We start from the raw sequence: 22,006 nt of genomic DNA on the forward strand, positions 1-22,006 counted from the left end.
TAAAGAAATTGAATTACACGGACTATATAGCACGCAGCGCGGTGCGCGCGACCACTCGCTTAAGTACACTCACGCTCACTTTAATCGAATCACCGAACATTTTCGTGTAATCAAGATTGTTTGCGCCACGCTACTCATGGGAATTCTTTTCTTTCTTACTCTCTTCTCGTCCTCCGTTTGCACGTAATCTACCTTTTTCGCCACTGCCTTTGATAGAGGGTATTTCATAAAGTTTTTCCAGTTCGCGGTCGCAAGAAAGGGTCTCGGTCATGGGCTCCATAGGTACGTGCCGAGAAAGGAGGGCCACGGTATTCATCCCCTCGTGGAACGAGAGCGAAAGACAGTTTTCGGAGACCCGAAAGACTATCGTGCATAATGTTCCTTCCCGAATGCACACCCCACCTTTTCTACCCTTTGAACTTTTAAGAGACCACTCGACACTCGGAAAGATGCCTCTAAGCGTTCAATGAGACCAATACCATGAGGGTGCGGCTCTTAACAAGGTTATGGGACTCTCTCTCTCTCTCTCTCTCTCTTTCTCTCTCTCCCTCCCTCCCTCTGACTCTCCTCCTGTCCTTCCGTTTCTCCCACTTACCCTTTCCTTTGCTCCCGCTGCTTTTGCACCATGCCATTCGCTCAGCGGTACTCGTGTTCGCCCGCCAGAATCTCTTTCCTCTGTCTCAGCGAGGGGTGGTTGATTTGGGCGCGAAATTGCCCGACAAAATCAAATTTCATTTCGCCGAGGGCGTGTCTGGACAATCGAGCAGCCAAGTGGCCAGCGGCCAATCTGACTATCTCGTCAACCAATTTTGCCGGTGATTACTTTACTCCTCGTTGCTCTTGCCCGGCGTAGTGGTCGTCGATGCGAAAGCCGGCTGGACTCTCTCCGGTCGGCGTCGCCTCTCGCGCGGTTCTCGTTGCATCCAGCGTCGTCGTCGACGTCGCTCGTTAATTTAAAGTCGTTCGACGAAAACGCGTTTCGTCGACCACCGCGTTTCGCGTTCCTTTTTCCACCCCGTCTACTACCGTTTCGTGATACAATAATCGCAGATTGCTCCTGTTTCCCACTGTGTTTCTGCCTCGGTCCGGGTAGGCACCTACCTACCTGTCACAGCCACTACCGTAATTTAAATTCGCTCTCGTGAAACTCATTTTTTCCCTACCCCTCGCGCACCCATTCTAGGTTCTAATTACGCGATACTCTGAGAAACGTATCCGCGGCTAGATGTCTCTTATCCAGGTATTTCTTTAACACAGGATTAAAAGCTCCGCTGAGGGGAAACGTACGCCTACTCGTGTGTGCCGTTTCATTGACGACGTCGCGGTACAAAGGGAATTCAATAAGCTTTGTACTCGTCAACGAACGATTCGCAATTAAAATGAACTCCGCGCACGCCGTGCCTGTTTTCGCTCGTTACAGTTCCATGAAGTTTCACGAAGTTCCTCTTGCCACTCGGAGAGTCGTTCCCCCTTCGCGGATTCGTCCGCTTCTCCCGCGCTTCGTCGGAACGTGTAATCACGCGCGCTCGCGTACGGAGTGGCGAACGATCCGGGTGAATTTTCTTCTGCCAGCTGAAGCTGAAACGCGAAATTTTCTCTTGCCCGTGCTGCCACGTATGTGTGAACGTGCCTTGGGGTAGCTTCCCACGCGACGCCCGCAGAGACGCAAGCTCGATTTATCGTGGAAAAAAATCTAAGGATCTACGAAAAACACAACGGGAGTCAGCCCCGTGTGCCTGCGTAGGTATCCGTGTTTGCGCGTCCCGCCGCTCTGTGCGCCTATACCTACAAGGATTATTCTAGGAGAGGATCGTACTACGCGTCGTGCGTCTTACGAAGATCAGATCCAAGTTTATAAGGGTTCCTGGAAGGGCGACTACTGCCCTTGGGCCTCTTTCATCTGGACCGCGTACTTCCCAGTGACGTTCCTCCTCTGTCTTTCTTTCTCTCTCCTCGTCCTTTGTCAAGTTCTGTCTTTCACCTTTCTACCTAAGACTCCATAACCCTCCCTCGAATCCGTCTTCTGGATTCTGAACCACGCCGTTGGATGAGGTCCAACCGAGACGAATTTCACTTAGTCCTTCGATTACTCGCCACCCTCGTCTTATCATTTTTGCGCGCAAAAAAGACTAGCGATAGATTCTATCTTTAGAAGAAGAGGTATCGGCCGTATCGCGTTATGGGATTTGGAGTAGATACGTCAAATTGGAACAGACTCATAATAAAATTGAACTAATTTTCGATGCTAATACATAAACAAATAGTGAAATATTTTTTATCATATATCTTCCCGTCTTAAAATTAACAAATAGGAGAAATCGTGAAATTTTGTTATTTTAAAGAAAGGTGATGATAAAAGAGGAAGCTAAGATACCGCGTGTATTATTTAATATATGGATTGACCAAGTGACGAGTGTCAGATGCGTCTTGGATACGAGTGTCCTAAAGTCTTAACAACATTAATTAATGCACCGATTCGGGAAGCAAGTTTGGCTGAACGAAATCGACGTGCAAGTGCGAATCCTTGCTTTGCTCTCGTATGGAATAATTGAGTTTGACGAGTCATTAAAGATAAGAAGAGAGAGGCATAAAGGGAGAAAGAGCGATGAGAGTACCCTGCCTCGGGTCCGCGTTTCATTTGCTCGTACCGGGGTCTCAAATTTCCACGATCGACGCATACTTACCTGGTACGTGCGCCCATCTCTTCCGCACCTGCTAGTTCTCCATTCTCTCTACGGATCTACCTGTACGCGCAACCTTGAGGAAACACGAAATCGTTAATCCACGGCTCGAGTGAAAGATAATTTGCTGGAGTAACTTTATGGTATGGGCATTCGAGAAGTTGACACACGTGCAATTTTTTTATATTCTTAATATTTCCTGTCTTTGACGATGCTGTGCAGTTTTGCTACTGACAAAAAGTTCTCGATTAAACGCTACAGGTGATACGGAATTAATTGAAAAAACTAGAGCCTTTGAAGTGCAAAATCCTGTTGCATACAGATGCATGCATAAGTATTGACCTACTAGATATGTACATGGCATAACGAACTTTCATAGATAAATTTAGGCCATTTCTTTTTTAATTATGTATATTGGTTTCTCGAAATTTTATTAGTGCTGTAACGTATAAAGTAAATTAACATAATTGGAATATATGTGAAGTTTGAAAGAAGGAAATGAGATTCTGCTTGAATCGGGAGATAGGATTTTGGTTGAAAATTATGAATTAGTAATCATGACCGTAGTAGTAATGGCCCGTATTGCTCGTTTATATTCAATGATTATTTACTCGTGCTATGAAATACACAGCTTGTCAATTAAATAATTTACTATATACAGCGGAATACACGTTTGAACTGTTACTAGAATAACGATTAACCTTTTGCGGTCCGGTCGTGCCTGCCAGGCAGGCAATGGCAATATCAAACGCCCTGATTCAACCACGCCTGCAAGGCATGTCGAAATATAGATTAGTTTCCTATAAATTTCATTCTGTGTAACTGTAACGCATATTGACAGATAGAAAACTGCGAGTATTTATTTCATCAAAACGCACAAAGGTGCGTTTACCAATATATTTTTCTTTTTTTTTAATTCTGTTAAGTAACTAGAAAATTGTTGTTGTTAGAAATGTCGTAGAGGAAAAATATTTTATATTCTGAAGCGAAATAAAACACGAATAGCAATTGAAAAATATGTATATTTCAGTTCATGTATAGCACATGTATATTTCGTATTATATTTTAAGTTTAAAATTGAATATAATTTAAAATCATGTCTAACAAATTTTTGCTTTGATTTCAGGTAAGTCCAGTTGAATACTACCTAACAACAGCGTGCGATCATTGCCGTTTCCGGTGAGTGCTCTTACTGACTGTTTAATTTACGAACATTTCCCAACGGGAAAGCTCGAAACGAGGTAGATACAAAAATGAAAGAAACGAAAGCACGTTGGCCGTGCACCAACGGTATGCGTGGTCCGTTCGTGGCGCAAAGCGTAACACATTCTTTCCCTCTCTGTCCTTCCCGACGCGGCTGTACGGCGTGGCCGCCGCACCGTGGTTTCACGACTTCTTTGACATTCTTTGGCAGAGTTAGCCGCGTATGTAGATTGGCGTCTCGGGTCAGTCGGGCCATTGCGATGATGTCGTGATCCGCGTTCGCCGGACAAGGAACCGACGCCGAGTACACGGATCTCCTTCTCGGAGAAGGCCTACGACGCAGTTGCTCCCGCGGTAGGTACGCGCAACTGCGTCGTTCGAATAAGGATCGTTGGAAGAGGTGGAGGAGGCGGTGGAGGAGATGGAGGAGGGTACGGTCGCCGTAGGGAGGGAGCGGGAGAACGCTCGCGCGCGCGACTAAGAGCAACCGAGACGGGACGAGAGTCGTAGTAGCGTTGCGTGTGAAGAGAAAGAAAGAGGCCGAGAGAAAGATAGAGCGGGAAAGAAGCCGATGTAGATTGAACGTGGGAAGGAGAGAGAAAGGGAATTAGAGAGGGAGCGAGATGGGGCCAGAGAAAAAGAATATATGGAGAGTGTGCGCGCTGTGAAGTTACGGGCCGTCACGTGGTCCCACGTTCGCCTCGCGTATACCTCTTTACTGTAACCCCGCACGCACACGTGGACACCCACGTGAACGTGCACGTAAGCCGTGCGTCGATGTGTCGGCGTTGGAGGGGGCGGGAGAGCCCGTTCGGGGAGGGGTGGTATGCGGGAAACGTTTTCCTCGGTTCCCACGGCGCGACGCCTCCCTTCTGTCCCCTCGTCCCTCGCCCTTCTGTTGCCCTCTGTCGAGCACACGGCCGCGCGCGGCCTCGTACACCTAATATCCGACGCGTCACACACATACACACACGTAAGGACACCCAGCGTGTACGTGCAACGTGGTATCCCTCTACCGAAAAACTGTGTGCCTCTCGTGGGGAGGCCAGCGACGCCACTGGACCGCCTGAGATGCTGTGAGACTTGCAGCGCGAGATCTCTGGCTGTTCGTATCCATGGAAAGACGAAGAGGGCGGCGGCGTGCCGTCGTTCGCCTGTGTGCGCGTGTGCCCTGCGTACTCGTGTTAGATTCCACTAATCGAGTGGGTGCACGTACGTACGTAAGTCGCGACGTGCGTATGCGCGCGCGTCGTTAACCGGTATGCGATCATCTTTGATCACCGGGACCTGGGGAGAAATACGATTTTTCGTCGAGTTCCTTTTCCTCGAGACACGTATCGCTGAAGTGTGCCCAATCGAGGGTCTGGGAATTGGATCGGGGAAGAGGATCCAGAGTTTGTTTTCTGTTTTGTATCGCTTCACGTACGTTTCTAACGATAACAGATTTAAAAGCGGCGTTCTTTAAAGCTTCGTGAACAGATATCGGAGCAACGTGTTCTTAAAACTCTTGGGTAGATAGCAACGACACTTGCTGACCAATTTCTTCACAGCTTGCCCATAGCGGGACGTGCCAGAGACATAGCTTCGCGCTTTGCTCGAGATAGTGAGAAAACGTCGATGCATGTATTCGCCAAATGACCGTAATTTTTTTCGTCCTCGTAACGCAATCCAATTTCGAAGGAACGTGCTCGTTCGTTAGACCGGTCGAGATAAGGACGCGATCCAGAGGGGACCACCTCTCACCGACTCCTTTCTGGTAGACCGCGACCAAGTGTAAACAAACCTAACGATTTGCATTTTTCTGAAATATATTTGCAAATTTTATGATAACGTCGGTTCCTCGAGATACGTCGTTGACCCTTTCCGGTCATGTCCCGTCAACGAGATCGCGAGCGTACGAGCTAGGTCATAGTTAGTAGATGGCCACGTGGTTCGAATACCAGGGCTGCAGTCCCCGCGATTGCTTCGACCGGTCGGTATTCGAGATTCGTACTCGGGCGCGTACGGTGTGCCCACGATGATTCCAAACCAGGCATTTCCCTGCCTGGTTTATTCGTTCCTCCTGCTCCTCTTCCTCTCTCGCGGCCCTTGGCCTCCTCGTTCCCTCCTGAAACCGCTGCAACATCGCATTGACGACATTCTCTCACGTGCCGGCCACTCGTGTCGCGTCTGTCGTTCTTGGTAACAAGAGAGAAAGATCAGGGAAGAAGGCGGGAAAATTCCACGGCGCACTCTTCCCCTTCTTGTCTTTCATCTAGGTACTCGGTAGAAAATGACCTGCTGTTTAAATGGAGCAGAACCAGTACAGCCAGTTTCAAAATTTTACAACACCAATTAGATCGAGACGTTGTATGCGTTTGTAAATCGTCTAACGAGTAACTGTAAGATCGATCGGGTATGCGACGGGGACCACTAAACTTCCTCGAACGGAGCACCTTCCCGGACGTTCCACGCGGGACGTGGAACTCCTCGATGGAATTTCGAGGAACCTCGGAACGAAGAAAAAAAAGAGACAGAGAGAGAGAGAAGTGCGGTAGGTGGTGGGACGATGGTTGTCGTTTGGTTCCTGGTGTTCTTACTGCATAGCCGGGTGCCCGGAGTACCTACTCACTCCCTCGTACCAAAAGGGCAGCACACCTTGGCTGGCCATTGGCTCTTTCCCGTCCTCGTCCCTCGCTGCGGCGTGGAACACCGCCTCGGTCTCTGTCTTTCCCATCGTCAGGGTTCTCCGGTGTTCCACATAAATACACAAATACCCTGGCATAGCCGTCTAGCGCGTATATACCGGGACCACGGCCGCATTCCACGACCCCCCGTCCTTTCCCTCTCACCTCTACCTCCGAGCTCCCTCTTTTCCTCTTCTCCCCGTGGCTCTACCCTTGTGTACTGTCACCACTACTACCCACCATCGGCAGGATCACCACCATTACCACCGTCACACAGTGCCACGGCCACCACCACGAGCGTGGCCGTCACTATCGCGCGGCCGGGGCCCATCTTCGGGGCCCTTTACCTCTCCCGGCCCCGGGATCCAGCGCCCTCCTCTCCTCGCGTTCCTCACCCTCTACAATATCTTCTCGCCCTTCGCGCTCGCTCGCTTCTTCGCTCGGTCGGTCGCGCGCACGGCGCCACCGAATACCTTCGTAGTTTGCTTCTCTTCTCACCCAACTCCTCGCCCTCGCCACGGGCCCTCAGTTCTCTCTACACCTTCATTCTTCTTCGTCTTCTTCTTCGTCTTCTTGTGCCTCCTCGCTCCGCTCCCTCCCGTGGAGAGACTTACACACGCGAGCGTACACGGATCTGTGCGCACACTAACCAGCAGAAATATTTTGTTTACCTCGCTCCCAGTCTTTTGAATTCTGCGCCGGCAGCGAGCGTCCTTCTCCTCCGAGGTCTTCCTTCCTTCGTATTCTCTAGTAGCCCTCTGTGGACGGACCAAGGACTCTCTCTCCCTAACACAGATGAGTGCCTTTTCTGCTCTGAATCGCAACGTCGAGTCGTTTCCATCCTCTTTACCACCTGTCTCCTGCGGCCCGCGACTCCTTCAAATTGGTTTTCTTTTAAATTCCGCGCACGCCCCGCATACCTTTCTTTTAATTAGGATCACTTCCGACCTCCATGATCCTCAACGAGTTAATGAGAGGCGGCGAAATTAAATATTACGTAACCAAACGAAATCTCTTTTTGTTTTCTTCCAAATAACTGACACCGTTGCGAAAAAGAAAATAATACGGGCCGTTTGTCGTTCTCCGAAGTAGTCCCCAACCGACGGGGTGACCGTAATCAGCGGCACACCTTTCGTACGATTAACGGCAAAGGCATCCGCTGCTTTATCGCCGCTCCTTCGACACTTTTATCTGCGTTCTCACGCTCAGATTTTTCGAGGGTAAAAAAGGAGGGAAAAAAAGAAAACAAAAAAAAGCACGCGTTCGACCCTCTCATGTGTCGTTGACCGTGGCCTGGTATCGGTATATACGAACGCAAGGAACGAGGGGGCGATCGGCTTGGAGCACAACTACATGCATATATCCGCAGCCGTGGGCCGCTGGCAAACGGAGTCCGTTTTCGTAAAAGCATGCACTTATTCTCAGCATCCCAAGAGAGGTTCTCCCTGGGCGCAGCATAACACAGAAGAGTGACAGAGAGGAGGGAGGGGGGGGGACAAGGAAAGAAAGATATAGGTACATATACGGGGAGAGAGGCTCCCGAATGAGATATATAGCACTGAGCAACAAATGAGGTCCTTCCGAGAATCGGGCCACCGACACAGTGCCCGAAACGCACGAGGGGGTGAGAACCACCCCGGTCGGTCCTCGGCTACACGATGGCTACGAACGATCCTCGCTTCCTTTATTTCTTCTCGAAACTTGGCTGCAACTGCATTTCCTATTTTATTTCCTTCACCACTTGAGTTTTTCTGATACTATTTTCACTCTTCGTTTTTCATTTTATCGTCGATCTTCGTTTGAAAACAAGAAAATTGCCAGCAAATAGAATGAAACGACAGAATTGGTGATTTCTGTCAATTATAAAGCAGGATTAAAAATGCCACCTGTTGCATTCATTCGTATAGTCGACTGCCAATTTCGTGAAGCAACAGAGATACGTTTCGGCTGTTTCTCGACCGACGAAGGTTCGTCGACATCGCTGGTGGAACCTGCATCGATGCTTCGACTTGCATCCCCCTGTGGCCGAGGGGAGCGGCAGAGGGGTACGGCAAAGGCGGTGATCCGGCTGGCGCCATAGCGAGTGAACACCCTCTTCTCTCTCGGAGCCCCTCTGGACCACCGCGAGTCACGTGACCGTCTGCATTCTGTGTTTTCTGTGAATGACTGGGCCCACGGACCAATCGCGGCCGGGCCGATAGAGGCAAGCCTTAGGCGCGGAGGCGCGACAAGAAGAAGCAGAAAAGAGGAGCGCGAGAAGGAGAGAAAGAGGGCTGGAGCGCCGCCGCCGCTCGAAAACGTGGGCGCGCGAGTAGCGCGGTTTCTTGGCCTTTGCGGACCCAAACTCGGCTTGGAATTCCTCGCGAGGATACCACGAAACGGTCCGACCTCTCTCCCTCGTGCTTGCTCCTTTTCATTCCCCTGTGTTCCCTTTCGCGCTCGTTCGCGCCTCGGCCTTCGTCCTTTTGCTTTTGTGTCCCTTACGGTTGATCGAATCTGCGATCGTGACCCATGAACCTGACAGATTCTCTTCCCGTCGATAGAATGTATAGGAATACTTACACCTGAAATTTTTAACACAAGTTCGAGTATCTCGAGTCGCGATAAACGAGTCGTTCCATTCATGATTCACAGAAACTGATCAAAGTTAACTCTGTCCCTTCACTCGTGAACCAAATTAATGATTCACTTCCCATGCGATGAGAAGTACTGCGTTAAAAACAGTTTGGAAAGTAGATACATCGAGGACGTGGAATAGGATCGCTGCATGACCTGTGTTTCTCGGAAAGGCGGATGCTCCTTTCGAAAATGTAAATGCAGGCGCCTGGATATTCGACCATGCTCGTTCACCCGTCTCTGTATGGGTGTTGTCGAAAACGAGGAAAAAAAAGGGGGCGAAGAACCGCGTGTTCAACGCCGATCTTCCCTCGCTTCTCGTTTCCTTCATTTTACTCTGGGCAAAATTCTAAACGATAGCCGATCCCAGGGCGGCGGAGGCCTCAGACGAGAACAACATGTTTGAAGATCGACGAGTTTAGTAGCCGCGCGTCAAATTTACACTGCAATTTGCGCCGCGAACGATTTAGCCGGGGCGGCGCGATGAAGCGCGCCTCCGATGAAATTTTTCTCGGCGCACGAAACGCGCCAAGGCGCGGTAATGCGTCCGCGATGCCATTAATTCCTGGGCCATAAATTTCGCTGTTACTCTTGCGTGGAACGTGCGAGAGACGCGTTCAAGAGAGGGACCGAGAGAACGGGCACAGCCGTTCAGAAACCCAGAGACGGCTTTACCTTCTTACCTAGGATTATCTTAAATATTATGACTACCCTCTTAATGTGGCGCGCCGCGCCGCGCAAGCACGAATGACGACGCGTGGGAATTCGGCTGCTGAGTCTTACCCTTGAAAGTGGATCTTTCGCTCTACCCTTGGCGCAGTTTTAAATGTCAAAGGAATCGATTCGCACCGTGTAGAAATCACGTTAAAAAAAGAGTACATTATATACTGCTACGGGGAAACCTTTTATAAAAAAATATATCTGGTTTTCGAATTCGTTGAAATCTGGCAGTGATTAGAACACGATATATCCGAGTTTTTTTGTTAGGAAAGTAGAAACATTGGAACCGACCAATATTTCTTGCTGCTTTTTTTTTTCAAGCTGCAATTCGAACTTTTCCACGATACGTGGAAAAAGATTTATACGGTCGGTGGCGATCTCTTCTCACAGCGTCTGGCGTTTTTCCCTCGAACGCAACGAGATAGGGGGAAACAGCGGAGAACCGCGCGGTGGCCGGATGACGAGGAGAAAAGAGGCAGAGGCCCGAAGGAAGAAAAGGGACAGGGATACTCGAGTGGCCCATCGATTCCAGGAACCTTGGGGTAGGTCCTTTCGGGAAAAAATGCGTCTATAAAGCATACACCGGGTCTTGGGAAAAAGGGAAGAGATGTCGTGGGACATTTTTCCAACGTGCGAGCCCTGGCAAGAGAAGAAAGAAGAGGGGGGGGGTCGATACAGCGACGAAAATGCTAGCCGAATGAATGGACATAAAGATGGAAACGGGCCCTGGAAATTTATGTTAAACTGCGCGTTTTCTCGGGAACTCATTTTCGATTCCTCATATGTATGCGGACAATCGGGCCGGCGCGGCGGGGGTGGCTGGTTTTCGACTATCGCGCATACCAGACAGCTGCATGAGAAAAACTCGAATCCGAACAATTTATTCGTCCGCGTGAGAGTAGCTGTCTGGTCGGGAGGAACTCGCGGGGATTTCTCACGAGATTCAAGCGCGAGCTCGTGTTCGCTCGTTATCAGCCTCTATCGTGAATGATCCACGATACGTATCTACTATCTACACAACGTGTAGATGGACGGATATATCCGAGAAAACACCGTACGTACTTACATATGCGGAAGCGCTATCGACGAAATCACAGATCTTCTGCCGGATGTTTCACAAATCAAGCAAACGGAGAAGAATATTTCTTCCCTAATAAATTCAATTAATCGTATTTATGCTTGTACTGTTATTATATCTGTAGTAGAGAAATCATATATTTTCTTCTGATGATCAGTATAATTAATGACCCGTTATCCTAAATAATAATTATGTACTTGGAATGTTATACACTGTGAATTCTGGCGACCACCTAGCTACTTGTACAGTTGTCACGAGACCACCTCGTTAGCGATATACGCGAAGGCCGGTCGTAAAAAAGTGAGAAACCCGAGAGGGAACGGTGGCCGGTGCTCGTTGTTCGATCAAGGGTCCCGCGATGGCTCAGTCCCGTCGATTCTCGGAAGGTCCGGCAACAAAATTCGAAGGTGCCGCGCTACGACCTCGGGCAAATGGAGATTTCGTGCGTCTTGACCTTCGTCAAGGGAGGAGCCGGCAGCTAGAGAGCTGGAGGAGAGAACACGAGATTGGAGAGAGCACGGTCGAAAGCTCGTTGCGAAAAGGACGAAGTGGCGCTCCTACGCCGTGTCTAACCTTCGCTGAACGCGCAATCTCCTTCGAAGAAAACAGTATCGATTAAGAGAGCCAACGTCTGTCTCTCTCGCTCTCTCTTACTCTACTCGAGTCGTCTCGACGTCTAAGGACGAAGGAGAAAGGACAGACACGATTCAGGAGACGAGGACCTCGCAAACAAAGAGAAAGAACTTTCTTGCTTTCACTGCGCACAGACCAAACGAATTCCTGGGGATCCGCGAGACCTTTCAGATTCCAGGCACGAAAGAGCCACCGAATCAAATGTTTCTCTGTTTGGATTTCATCCGATAAAGAAATAAATCTTCGTCGTCCGGTCGTATTAAGAATGTAAAACGCGGATCACGGACAGGAATGGACGCACGAATTTGGATGTACGTAGGTACCCTGTCCGTTTAGAAGACCGCGGCTTTTCATAAGTCTATGCGATCATTGACGTGGACGGGAATGGTAATCATCGTCGTTAGTGATCCGCGACGCGTGGCTCGCCGCCGCGCCCATCGAATGCCACAGAAAATTCGACCGCTTCGCTGTTCACCCCGCGGAGTGTGTAACGCAGCGCGTGCAAAGATGCCAGCGGTGGCCCACGGTTGAGAAGACGAAGAGACAGAGGATAGAGTAGAAAAAAAGAGGCGGAGCGATGCGTGGAGGGAGAGGAACGATGAGGCCGATTGGAAGGTGAAGATAAAGGGCTACGAGGCGGCGGCATGACCAAAGAGTAGAAGCCGTAAGAGGTTCTCTGCTGCTTCTTCGACGAGGAGAGAGAAAAAGGAGAGCCACACCATGCATGGAAAAATAAAATGTGAAAAAAAGAGGAGAGGAGAATATGAAGAGGAATGAAGGAGGCAGAGATACAAGTGGAAATGGGACGGAGGGAGAGAAAGAGAGAGATCGAACAGAGCGGCTTGGACCTGTTGGTATCTTGGGCAGGATCGCCGAGCTTCGGGGCCTTATTGTATTGTATTGCCTCGAGGGCCCCGAAGGTGAAACACGGGGCTTCGTTCCGTCGAATCTACCCCTAGTTATACACCATGTTATGATACGCTTCTAACGACCGTGAGATGCCGATGATGAGAGGCGGTTTTACGCTCTGTGGCCCCCTCTCTCCTTTTATCTCTGAAATACGACAGGTCCTGTGGCCCCGATGATCCTGTCACGATCCGGCATTCGTCGACACTTCACGATTTTCATACTGCCCGGGTCGTTAGCCTCTGTCCGTATCTCGCGATACAAAAATTCTTTTCGTATCAACTTGACGCTTCGTTTACGTCGCGCAGGATCGTTCAGTATTCTGGTTATGCCTGAAATGATTACCGTAATCCGCGTAGACGCACGGTGGTCTTTTCGTTGAACTGCGTCGTAGATTTCGGCGGCACCGGCCCACTGACAAGGCGAACGGGTTCCTTGTGCCTAAAGCCTAATACCTCGTCCACGATAATTGACGATCGAACCGTTCTGCCTCGTATAATACAATGGTACGCTTATTTATCCACAACGGATACCAGAAGAAAAGAGGAGACCGTCTCCGAGAGTAAAAGCACCTGAGTGGCCAAACAGGCGACGCCTAGTCTGGCTCGAGTATCCTCGACTCGTATATTAACATATATTAGACCAGCAATGACCGACCGGTTAACGATCCCCACGGTCTGCTCTTTACGAGTCACGCAAAATCCACTGAACTGTGATGTTTCTACAGCACGGGGTATTACCATACGAAAACTCGAAGGTTACGAAGACGTGAAATTTCGTGTAACCGAATCCTCTGAACGGAGTCAACCTTCCGCGAGACAATGATCGCCTTTGTAGAAACGAACTGTGCCATTGGGCGAGCGTCGAGGAACAGGGATTAGCGGTACCGTAGGTCCGGCTCCTGTGCGGGGTCGGTGGACATTCCACAGGGCCCAGGTAGCATTAAAGGAATGCAGATAGGATAAATGAGGTGGTCCATGCCACTGGCGTCGAATGCATAGGAGTGAATCCTCTTTTCCCTCTCTCGTTTAAAAGGACTGGAGGAGGATAGAAAATAGAGGTATAACAGGGGAGGGAAGAAGACAGTATCGAGTGAATCAGTACGGGCGCGCGACAGAGACGGTGCAAGAGGAACGATGGTAGGAGGGAGAAAGGAAAACCGAGGCGCATTCCACGTTACCGCGATAATTAACGGCTATATTCCAACCCTATCCCATGGGACGATCCTCGCGGAGAGAGAGGACCGTGGTGGGGAGGAGGAGAACGGAAAAAAAGAATATTTTAATAAAAGGCGCGAGTACACGAGTTTCCTTTAATCAAGCAGATTCTTCCGCGGTAACCCGGGGAAGCTCCTTCTCCTTTGGCTCTCTTCGAAGGAAAAGAATGCACCGGGACGAGTTCTTTCGCTCCTTTTTCCACGGGCTGATTCGAAACGCGTGTGGCGGCCCGCGTTGCCCAAATTCTCCCGATCTAATTATCGCATTTTTCATGAAACTTTCTATTTATTTATCGGATTAGTTATCTGTGTGTATTAACCCAGATTTATTTCTTTTTTTTATCACCGCAAAGTGTTTTCTGATCGAATCTTTATTAGTATCTGTATCGAATCAATTAAGTGATTCGTGAGAAATAATTCCTTTGGAGAATAACTCATGACGGCAAGAACCCCAATGGACTGACACTATGAATTATTTTGAGCAGGAAGATATCAATTTCCGACTGCACCTAAGACAGTATCTACCAGAAACGACTCTTTTTTGACAGATTTAGAAAGAACACATTTACAAATATAGGGAAAATTCTTGGAAGTCGGCTGTGATGACAAAAACCCATAGATATGAATGGCGAAGGGCTATCGTCCATCCGATACTGGGTCACCGACTGATAATCGCGGTCGTTAACTCACGAAAAGAGAGTGAGAGACGAGAAATAAATAATAGAGATAGAGAGGAATAAAAAATAAAAATACTAGACAGCGACGTCTCGGTATCGACAATAAGCGTTTTCACTATACACCTAACGAGACAGCCCGGGTAGCCCGCGCGCTCCATAATTCTCTTCGGACTGGGGAAAAATGTTAACGCGATCTCGATAACAAAACGTAGCGATCGAACTGTGCCAAGGGGATCGTAAAACGATTATGTAACGATCGATTGGTCCGTGACGTAATACGCGGCGACAGAGTTCTCGTTCAGTAGATATCGTCAGGGTGAATAATCTGTGACACGTGTGTCGACTGCGAGTTCGTGGAAATTGTTCTGTAGCACTGCGTGCTTCCGTTTCGCCGTCACATTTTTCTGTGCCCGCGCTTATGCGTGTAATATCGACGAATCGGAGCTTTCCGATAACCGATGATGCCGACTCCGTCCATCTAATGTACACACAGAAACCGTTCCACGGTTCGTTGCGTCGTGGTTCCTCTTCCTTCTCTTTCCTTCACCCTCTCTTTTTTCATGTTGCGACGATGTGTGTAAAGCAACGGCGTGTGTGGTTTCTGTACCATTTCTCTCGCTTTTTCCCTCGCTTTTGCGTCGTTCCCTCTCGAGGTCTGCCTTCTATCTACGCGCTTCTTTTCCTCCGGCGATAAGCGGGAAACGCGGGAGCGGGCGGACGGGCGGAGGTGCGGCGCGGAGAGGAGCACCGCGATCGAGGATGAGGAGTAGCAAGAGGGAAGGGAACGGGTGACGCGCATTCTGCTTCCTCGCTCGATGTTTCGAAATACTCGGGCTTTCATTCATGAGCACGCCACGACGGAAACGAGCCGTTCTCTATCTCCGTTGCTCTCTGGTGAAACTGACTAGTCGTCTCCTCGATTCAACGAAGTGATCAATGGTTGTTATCGCGCCAGATAATTTTCTAGGGCCAATAAAGAGGCGCCAGCATTTTTCACGATTGACAGCAGAGCAAACGTAGCCACACGCGCAATGTTCGTGTTACATACAAAGTGTCTCCCTTGCCGTTCCTTCTCGTTGAACGAACGGAGCGGCTACGCGTACTATGCCGTACGTTTCAATTTTTGAATCGTTGATATCATCGCAAATTAGAACGGCGACGCCATTTCATAATGCAGTTTCTAATTTTCTCAAGTTGCTTTTCTGACATTGCTCTCGACTAGAGATATTTATTAGTTCTATGACACTTTGAAGAACAATGAAATAATTGCTAGCATGAATGAAACAATTATACCGCGGAAGTCCCGACCTTCTGATACGAACCTCGGTAAAGATTTTTTACCGTTTCCTTGAAACTGAATCGAAACGATTTTCCAAGACACGGGCCACCGTGTGAGGTCGGGAGGTCACGTTGGCTCCGTCTCGAACACAATCGCCCGATGTGGATCACTTTCTCGAACTACGCCGCGGTCACCTCCTCCCTTTCTCAGGCTCTTCTTTCCTTCTCTAACAACGGTCGGCCGGCTTTCCTTTTTCCATGACTTCGGACCCTCGGACGGCGATCATCGTGTTTTAGATCGATCGGTCGGGGATCGAATTCCAGACCCGCACCGACTGTGGGACGACCTAGAAAACGCGACGACGCCGTCGGGCCTACCGCAGGGGCTCCTCGTGGAAAATTTTTCATTAAGCCTTTCTCTCCTACACCTGGCGCCTGCGCCTAATCCGAATACCTCCGCCTATCCCCCGGTCCCCTCCTCCACCCTTCCCTGTTTCCCTCCACCCCTTCTTCTCCCTTCCACCTCGCCCTCTCTTTCACCGTTCCACGCTGTCATCCTTTTCTCTTTCTCGTTCCTCTCGTTCCTACGTCTATGAATGGGATTCTTTCGAGCCGCGTTTCACCAACACACGCCCGTAAGTGGTACGTACACACCGATCGGTGCTGGTGGCGGCGCGGTACGCGTGTGCATGCCGCGACACATCAGACTCGCGCGGACCGTATATACTCTCTCGCCCGCTCCTAACTGGGTCTCCTCTCTTCTCCTCGTTCCTCTCCGACTTCACCGACAAGTAACGCGTCTCTTCTGTTGCTCGTACGTACGCCGACGACAAAGCACCTTCACGCATTCCAACCTACTCCCATGACGAAATTCAAGACGAATTCCGATAGCTCCGTTTCTCGGCCTCCGTGTGTCGTCGTCCGCCAAAGCAAACTTAGCACCCGGAGGCCGACTGGGGGAACCCGGTTTCAGAGTTACACAGTTGATTCAAGAAACTCTTAAGTGGACCCATTTGTGGACATTTAAGACGGCGACGACCACCATAGCGAATTTGGGACTTGGAAAGTTAGATTAATAGGGAAAAGCTTTGTGTCAGGTCTTTCCTTTAATATTCAGCACGACGTTATTCCATAGTCACATAACTGACGAAACGGTATATCAGTTTGGACAATGCTTTCGTCGCTTGCATATTTAAATATTCTATATGGGATATAAATTTTATTCAGTTGGATTCGCTAGATTTACAAGGATTTTCTGTTGTTTATGAGGAAAACGTATTCAATTTGCGATATCTTTAAATGTATGAAACCATGAACGATCCTGTCTATTGGAATATCGTAACTGGTTTATCACAGCTGGACCACTTCCTCATCCGGTAGCTCCGTCCAAGCTGACACAAATTTTCCCAACGATAAGGAGAGTCAGCGACGGAATGTCCTCGACTTATCGATCACACGTGTACGTAAGTGGCGAATCAACGGCTATTATCCAGCGATAGTCAATTGAGTGACGTCGGTCTATGAGTAACCCCGGATTTTCCACTGCCAGTTAATCATCGACGTGTAGCGAATTGTTTTTCTATTCTCAAACGGAAATTCTCTTCTCCTTCGAGTCAGAAGATCGACACAAGTGAGTACGTATTTCATTCGACCCGTTCTTAAATAGCAACGTGGCTAACGGTGCCTTCGAGCGTGGCGTGCCAACCGTGAGAAAGAAACGTCGCAGCACGAGGCGATAAGCCTGTCCTACGTATTGATAAAGGAACTCGACGCGACCGAGAAAACGACAGAGCCCTTGCGACCGATCTTCGAAACTCGGTTCATAGTCGGTGCCTATTTATATTAAACGGCTGACTCGTTGCATGTGAATCGTGGATATATCTCGAGGTCTAGTGCTGTTTTCGATATCTAGGCTCTCGTTTCGTGCTGAGTCATTCACTTACTGTGCGCTGATGCATAATTACGATGAACACTCGATTAAAATATAAATCACGAAAATGTTACAGACTGATTTTACAGACGTGTTACCTGAGAATTGTAATTAATGTTAGTGACTTCGTTGTGACATCGAAGTTCTAGGACGTTCAGTCACTTTTCTCGACAGCTGCAGTTGAATATTCGTGAACCTCGCGGCTAAAACATAAGACTGTTCACGTAGCAAGACTAATGTGCGTAAACGCGAAGCGTAGCGAGGCAACGGTAATTAACCGCGTGCACCGGTACGCGACGTAGGTAGAGTATTAAAACTGCTGCACGTCGGTGGGGATGAAAAAAAAAAAAAAACAGGCGGAAATTCGCAAGAACAAGAGGATCGTTGAAACGCTGGGGATCGAGCGGAATTTTATGGACTACGTAAACGCCGCGAAATTACGCCGTTCCACCCACGCGACACGGTCGTTCACCCGAAACGTATAATTTTCTTGCACCTTCGACGCGTCGTTATGCGGAAAGAACAATTTTCGACAGCATGCTATTTCCGTGACGTACGATTACCCCGTGAAAGGTCCCGACAACCGGGAATTGGGAAAGAATGCCCCAGTGAACAGACTTTGTGCCACCTTTTGCTACCCTCGACCCTTTCATTTGCGACTTGCCACGACACTTACCGCTCCTTCCTCTTCGTGCCTCGTCAATAATTAATGCATTCATTGTATCGTACACTGTTCTTCTCAACACGTAGTGGTCGCTCGGTGAAAAAAAAAAGATACTTTGCACGGTTCAGCTTCTTATTTGTTGAAACTTACATGCTGTACGGAGACTGTTAACTTATAATTAACTTATTGCACGTGTGTCTATCTTACAGCCGATCGCATAACGTGTTCATAAACAATATGACAAACACATTCATAAATAAATGAGTACGTACTCATTACTAAAACTTGAAACATTCCGCGATATATTTTATTCATTTTATTTTATTAACAATATAACGTACATAACAATTAGTGACGATCTTTGCTGGAAAATGTCTTTTTCAACCGCTCAAGCTGTTTCACATTACTCGGCGTTTCCCTCATCGAAAGAATTAGGCGGGAAATTCGGGAGGTCTCGATTCCTGGAAGTTGGCGGACGGTAGAAACGGCGGTGACGTGAAAAGAGCAACAGAAACGTAAGGGAAAGACGGATGGAAGGGAGAATAGAAGGGGAAGAGAAAGGCACGGAGAGGAGAGAGAGAGAGAGAGAGAGAGAGAAAGTTTGAGGATCGATGGGTGTGAGAGAGCGGCGGGTGTGATATCCCTCCCGGGCGTTACAGGCGGGTGTTACCACAGGGCGAAGGGGTGCGCGAGGGATAAGGGAGTTGGATACGAGAAAGAGAGAGTGAGAAAGACAGGATACGGGCTGGGAAGAGAGGGCAAAGGGAGAAAGAGGAGGAGGAGGACGGTTCTATAGGAATTATATGATGGGAAGGGAAGCAATTATTGTGATGATGGATGGCCCCGGGGCGCCGCTGCCTGTAGTGCTTCTCTCTAACCAAAGATCTTTCTGTCCCTTCTCTCCACCGTCTTCTCTCCGTCCCACCCTCTCGCAACCGCGTCTTCATCTCTTTCTCTGCTTTATCGCCTCCCATCGGCACTTACCGTCTTCCTTTCTCATTACCCTTCTACCTCGAGCTCTCTTCTCGAGCACCCGATTCGCTTCGAATCGACTTGATTTCGCGAACAGCCGAATGCGTGACGCCGTGACGTATATGCCACCCTTTCTCTGCGAGGACAAACGAGAGAACTCGCGGATCTCCGATTCGGGGAATCGGTTTCACAGAGAAAAGTGTTCGAGTGGAATCGATCCGTCTAAAGTCTAATTGTTCCATTCTCTTCGTTTTGGACAATGCGTATCATAACTCCAAGAGTTTCCTCATTATGCTCGTAAAGTTCGCGGCAAGATTTTAGAAGGATTCAAATAGTACGAGTTAGCTTATAAAATTAATTACTTTCTTCAATGTGTCCTTCGAGATATCCGCCGTTGATTCACGAATTCTCGTCGTAAATCATTTGTTGGAGATAAGTATCTGTTGTAAAAGTTGTCGGTCATTCAATTATAAATCTCGCGATTTATAAAATGGAAAAAGATACCGGGTGTATAAAACATTCATAATGTTCGCGACGAGTCTTTGGGAATTAGGAAACAATAATCTTTTATTTAAAGATGTTCGCTTTCCGTGACCCTTGTTAACTGATCGAAATTGTCGTGCGCGCCAGGTCAATACTTCGTTTCTCGATGGAGAAAGGATCGGGAGAGCGTGCTTTTCCCGGGGACCGCCCCGTTAAATGTTGATTTCGTTGCCGCCAATGCCCCGCGTCTGCCGCTTAATTCGATTTACTTAGCGAGGAGGGCAGCAAACGAAATTGCGTGGTAAAGGGCGTCTTCGTCTCGACGTAAGAGTTCGAGGGGGTTGCCAGCCGCGACATTCGAACGCACGCACGCACGCTCTTCCGACGCGCTGGCCAACGCATGCGTACCGCGTCTAGTTCTCGCACCCAAGGGTGGTGTAGGTAGGTGCGTCACTTAGGACTTAGGACGGCCCTTAAATGGTCGCCGCAACGAAGGGAAGCTGGATGATGGACGAAACCAGACTCGTCTGCTATTGAATTAATTCCTTATCGTCTACTACGTTCTTGAACGTAACACTGTTCACCTTTTTTAAAATTTTCCTGTGCTTAAAATTTCCTGAACTGTTATTTATTTTAATGGTCAAGTAGTACGAATTTTAATTTTGAGAATCAAAATCTCCATTTAGGAGATAAAAGAAAACGAGTAGAATTTATTTCTTACTAAAAAAAAAGTTAATTCGCAAATAAAAGAAGCAATATAAAATATCTCCAGTTTCGTAGTCAAGAGAAATTCCTAATAAGAACATAAAGTCTGAAGATAACCCAGTCACTATCAGAATGACAAGATCCTTCGGTCGATCTGTTAACAGGTAGATACTTCATGGAAACCAAGGTAGGACTCAAGGCCTCATACTGTTCGTAGCTTGTATGCTTTTTGCTCCGCAACACAACAGGTAGAATTCTTTTCATGCCAGTATTTGTGACAGTAGTACACATACATAGGATATTTCCAAAATGACGTTAGTTACGAAGAAATACTCCCTGGGTATCGATAAAGTTGAGCGAAGTGACGGTTTCCACAATATTTTTCATCAATTTCTTATTTCCCATTTAATATGCTCCTGAAGAGAAATACGTTCCCGTTCCGTGGGACGTAATATGCAGCCAGTGGTGCACGGTCCGTGGTGTCCGCGCCCCACTGTCGAAGGTGAGAAAGTGAAAGAATCCGAAAAAGAAAATAAGGTATACCGTGGAGCCCGAAGGTGGAGAAAGAGGCGTAGACTGGCAAATGCCGCGAACGTATGAAAACAAATTACGAGGCGGCGTCTGTTTGTTGTGCCCCGAAAACGCGTCGGAGAGAGAGAGGATCTTGACTCCGGTGGAGAGGACAAGTGGAAGAAGACGGCGGTGCATATTCTCCTCCTCTCGCTCCGGTTTCTCCGATCCTCTCGTCCAGCACCACACCGGTGCATACGCAAGAGTAGGTAGAGACCGTAGACGGATTCTCGAAGGTGCATTCCATTCCCCTTCCCTTCGGCTTCTCTCATGTTTTCTTCTTCTTCTCGTTCGTCGTCGTCGTCGTCGTAGTTTTCTTCTTCTACCGCAGCATCTCCTAACCTCGCGGGATGCGTAAACTTGATCGTACACTCTTGTTGTGCCCCGACGTCGTTCTCTCTTCTTCGAAGCGAACGCCTTCTATGCCTCCCCTGGATCGCAAATGATTCCTCTTTTTCATACCGTTTCCGTGAGATGATATTGAAAAAGAGTCGCCACTCGTTCGAGCAGAATCTTTGCAATTACGAATTATCGTACTCACCAAAGGATTATCTCGATGAAAGCGCATGAAATAACTTTAACATACATAATTATTTATACTGTCTCTTGTACAAAGGAAGATTTTAATAAACACTTCTAATGCTGATTAGATAATTCGGAAATTTTTAAGTGATAAAAAATATTAAAGAATGCATTAACGTATTGGGAAAATATTTTTTCCTGCTGTTAGTTTATAGAGTTCGCAAGAAATACGTTTCTTCCCTAATCACTCGGGACGATTTTCTGCTCGACGACGATAATAATGTCCAACGAGCTATGATTGGCAAGCGTGGGTGGAGGGTGAAAGGGGGATGCGACACGTGGGAGATGGAACGTACAGGTAGAGGGAACGTCCGATGGCATCGAGACGATATGATAAAGTAGTGGCGCTAACCTCTCGAGCAAACACACCGCTATCGACTCCCTGTCCCACGCTTCGTTGTATAGCATACACGTACCAGAGGCTTC

At 48.4% G+C, this 22,006-nt stretch overlaps 1 protein-coding gene across 6 annotated transcripts in view; it reads left to right on the top strand.

Moving 5' to 3' along the window:
- LOC108625177 (serine/threonine-protein phosphatase 4 regulatory subunit 1) overlaps positions 1 to 22,006 on the top strand; it is a 129,339-nt gene that overhangs the window by 56,843 nt on the left and 50,490 nt on the right. Inside the window, exons 1-2 of one of the 6 annotated variants that reach the window (XM_026813661.1) lie at positions 2,778 to 2,824; positions 3,808 to 3,860. The exons of the other annotated variants lie outside the window; for them this stretch is intronic. Coding sequence (XP_026669462.1) covers positions 2,822 to 2,824; positions 3,808 to 3,860 — 56 coding nt within the window. The 5' untranslated portion in view covers positions 2,778 to 2,821. Of the gene's footprint in view, positions 1 to 2,777; positions 2,825 to 3,807; positions 3,861 to 22,006 lie in introns of those variants that run through there. 6 annotated transcript variants of the gene reach the window in all.

This window comes from Ceratina calcarata, unplaced genomic scaffold (assembly GCF_001652005.2).
Source record: "Ceratina calcarata isolate Rehan_Ccalc_2016 unplaced genomic scaffold, ASM165200v1 scaffold35, whole genome shotgun sequence".
Classification (NCBI taxonomy): Eukaryota; Metazoa; Arthropoda; class Insecta; order Hymenoptera; family Apidae; genus Ceratina; species Ceratina calcarata.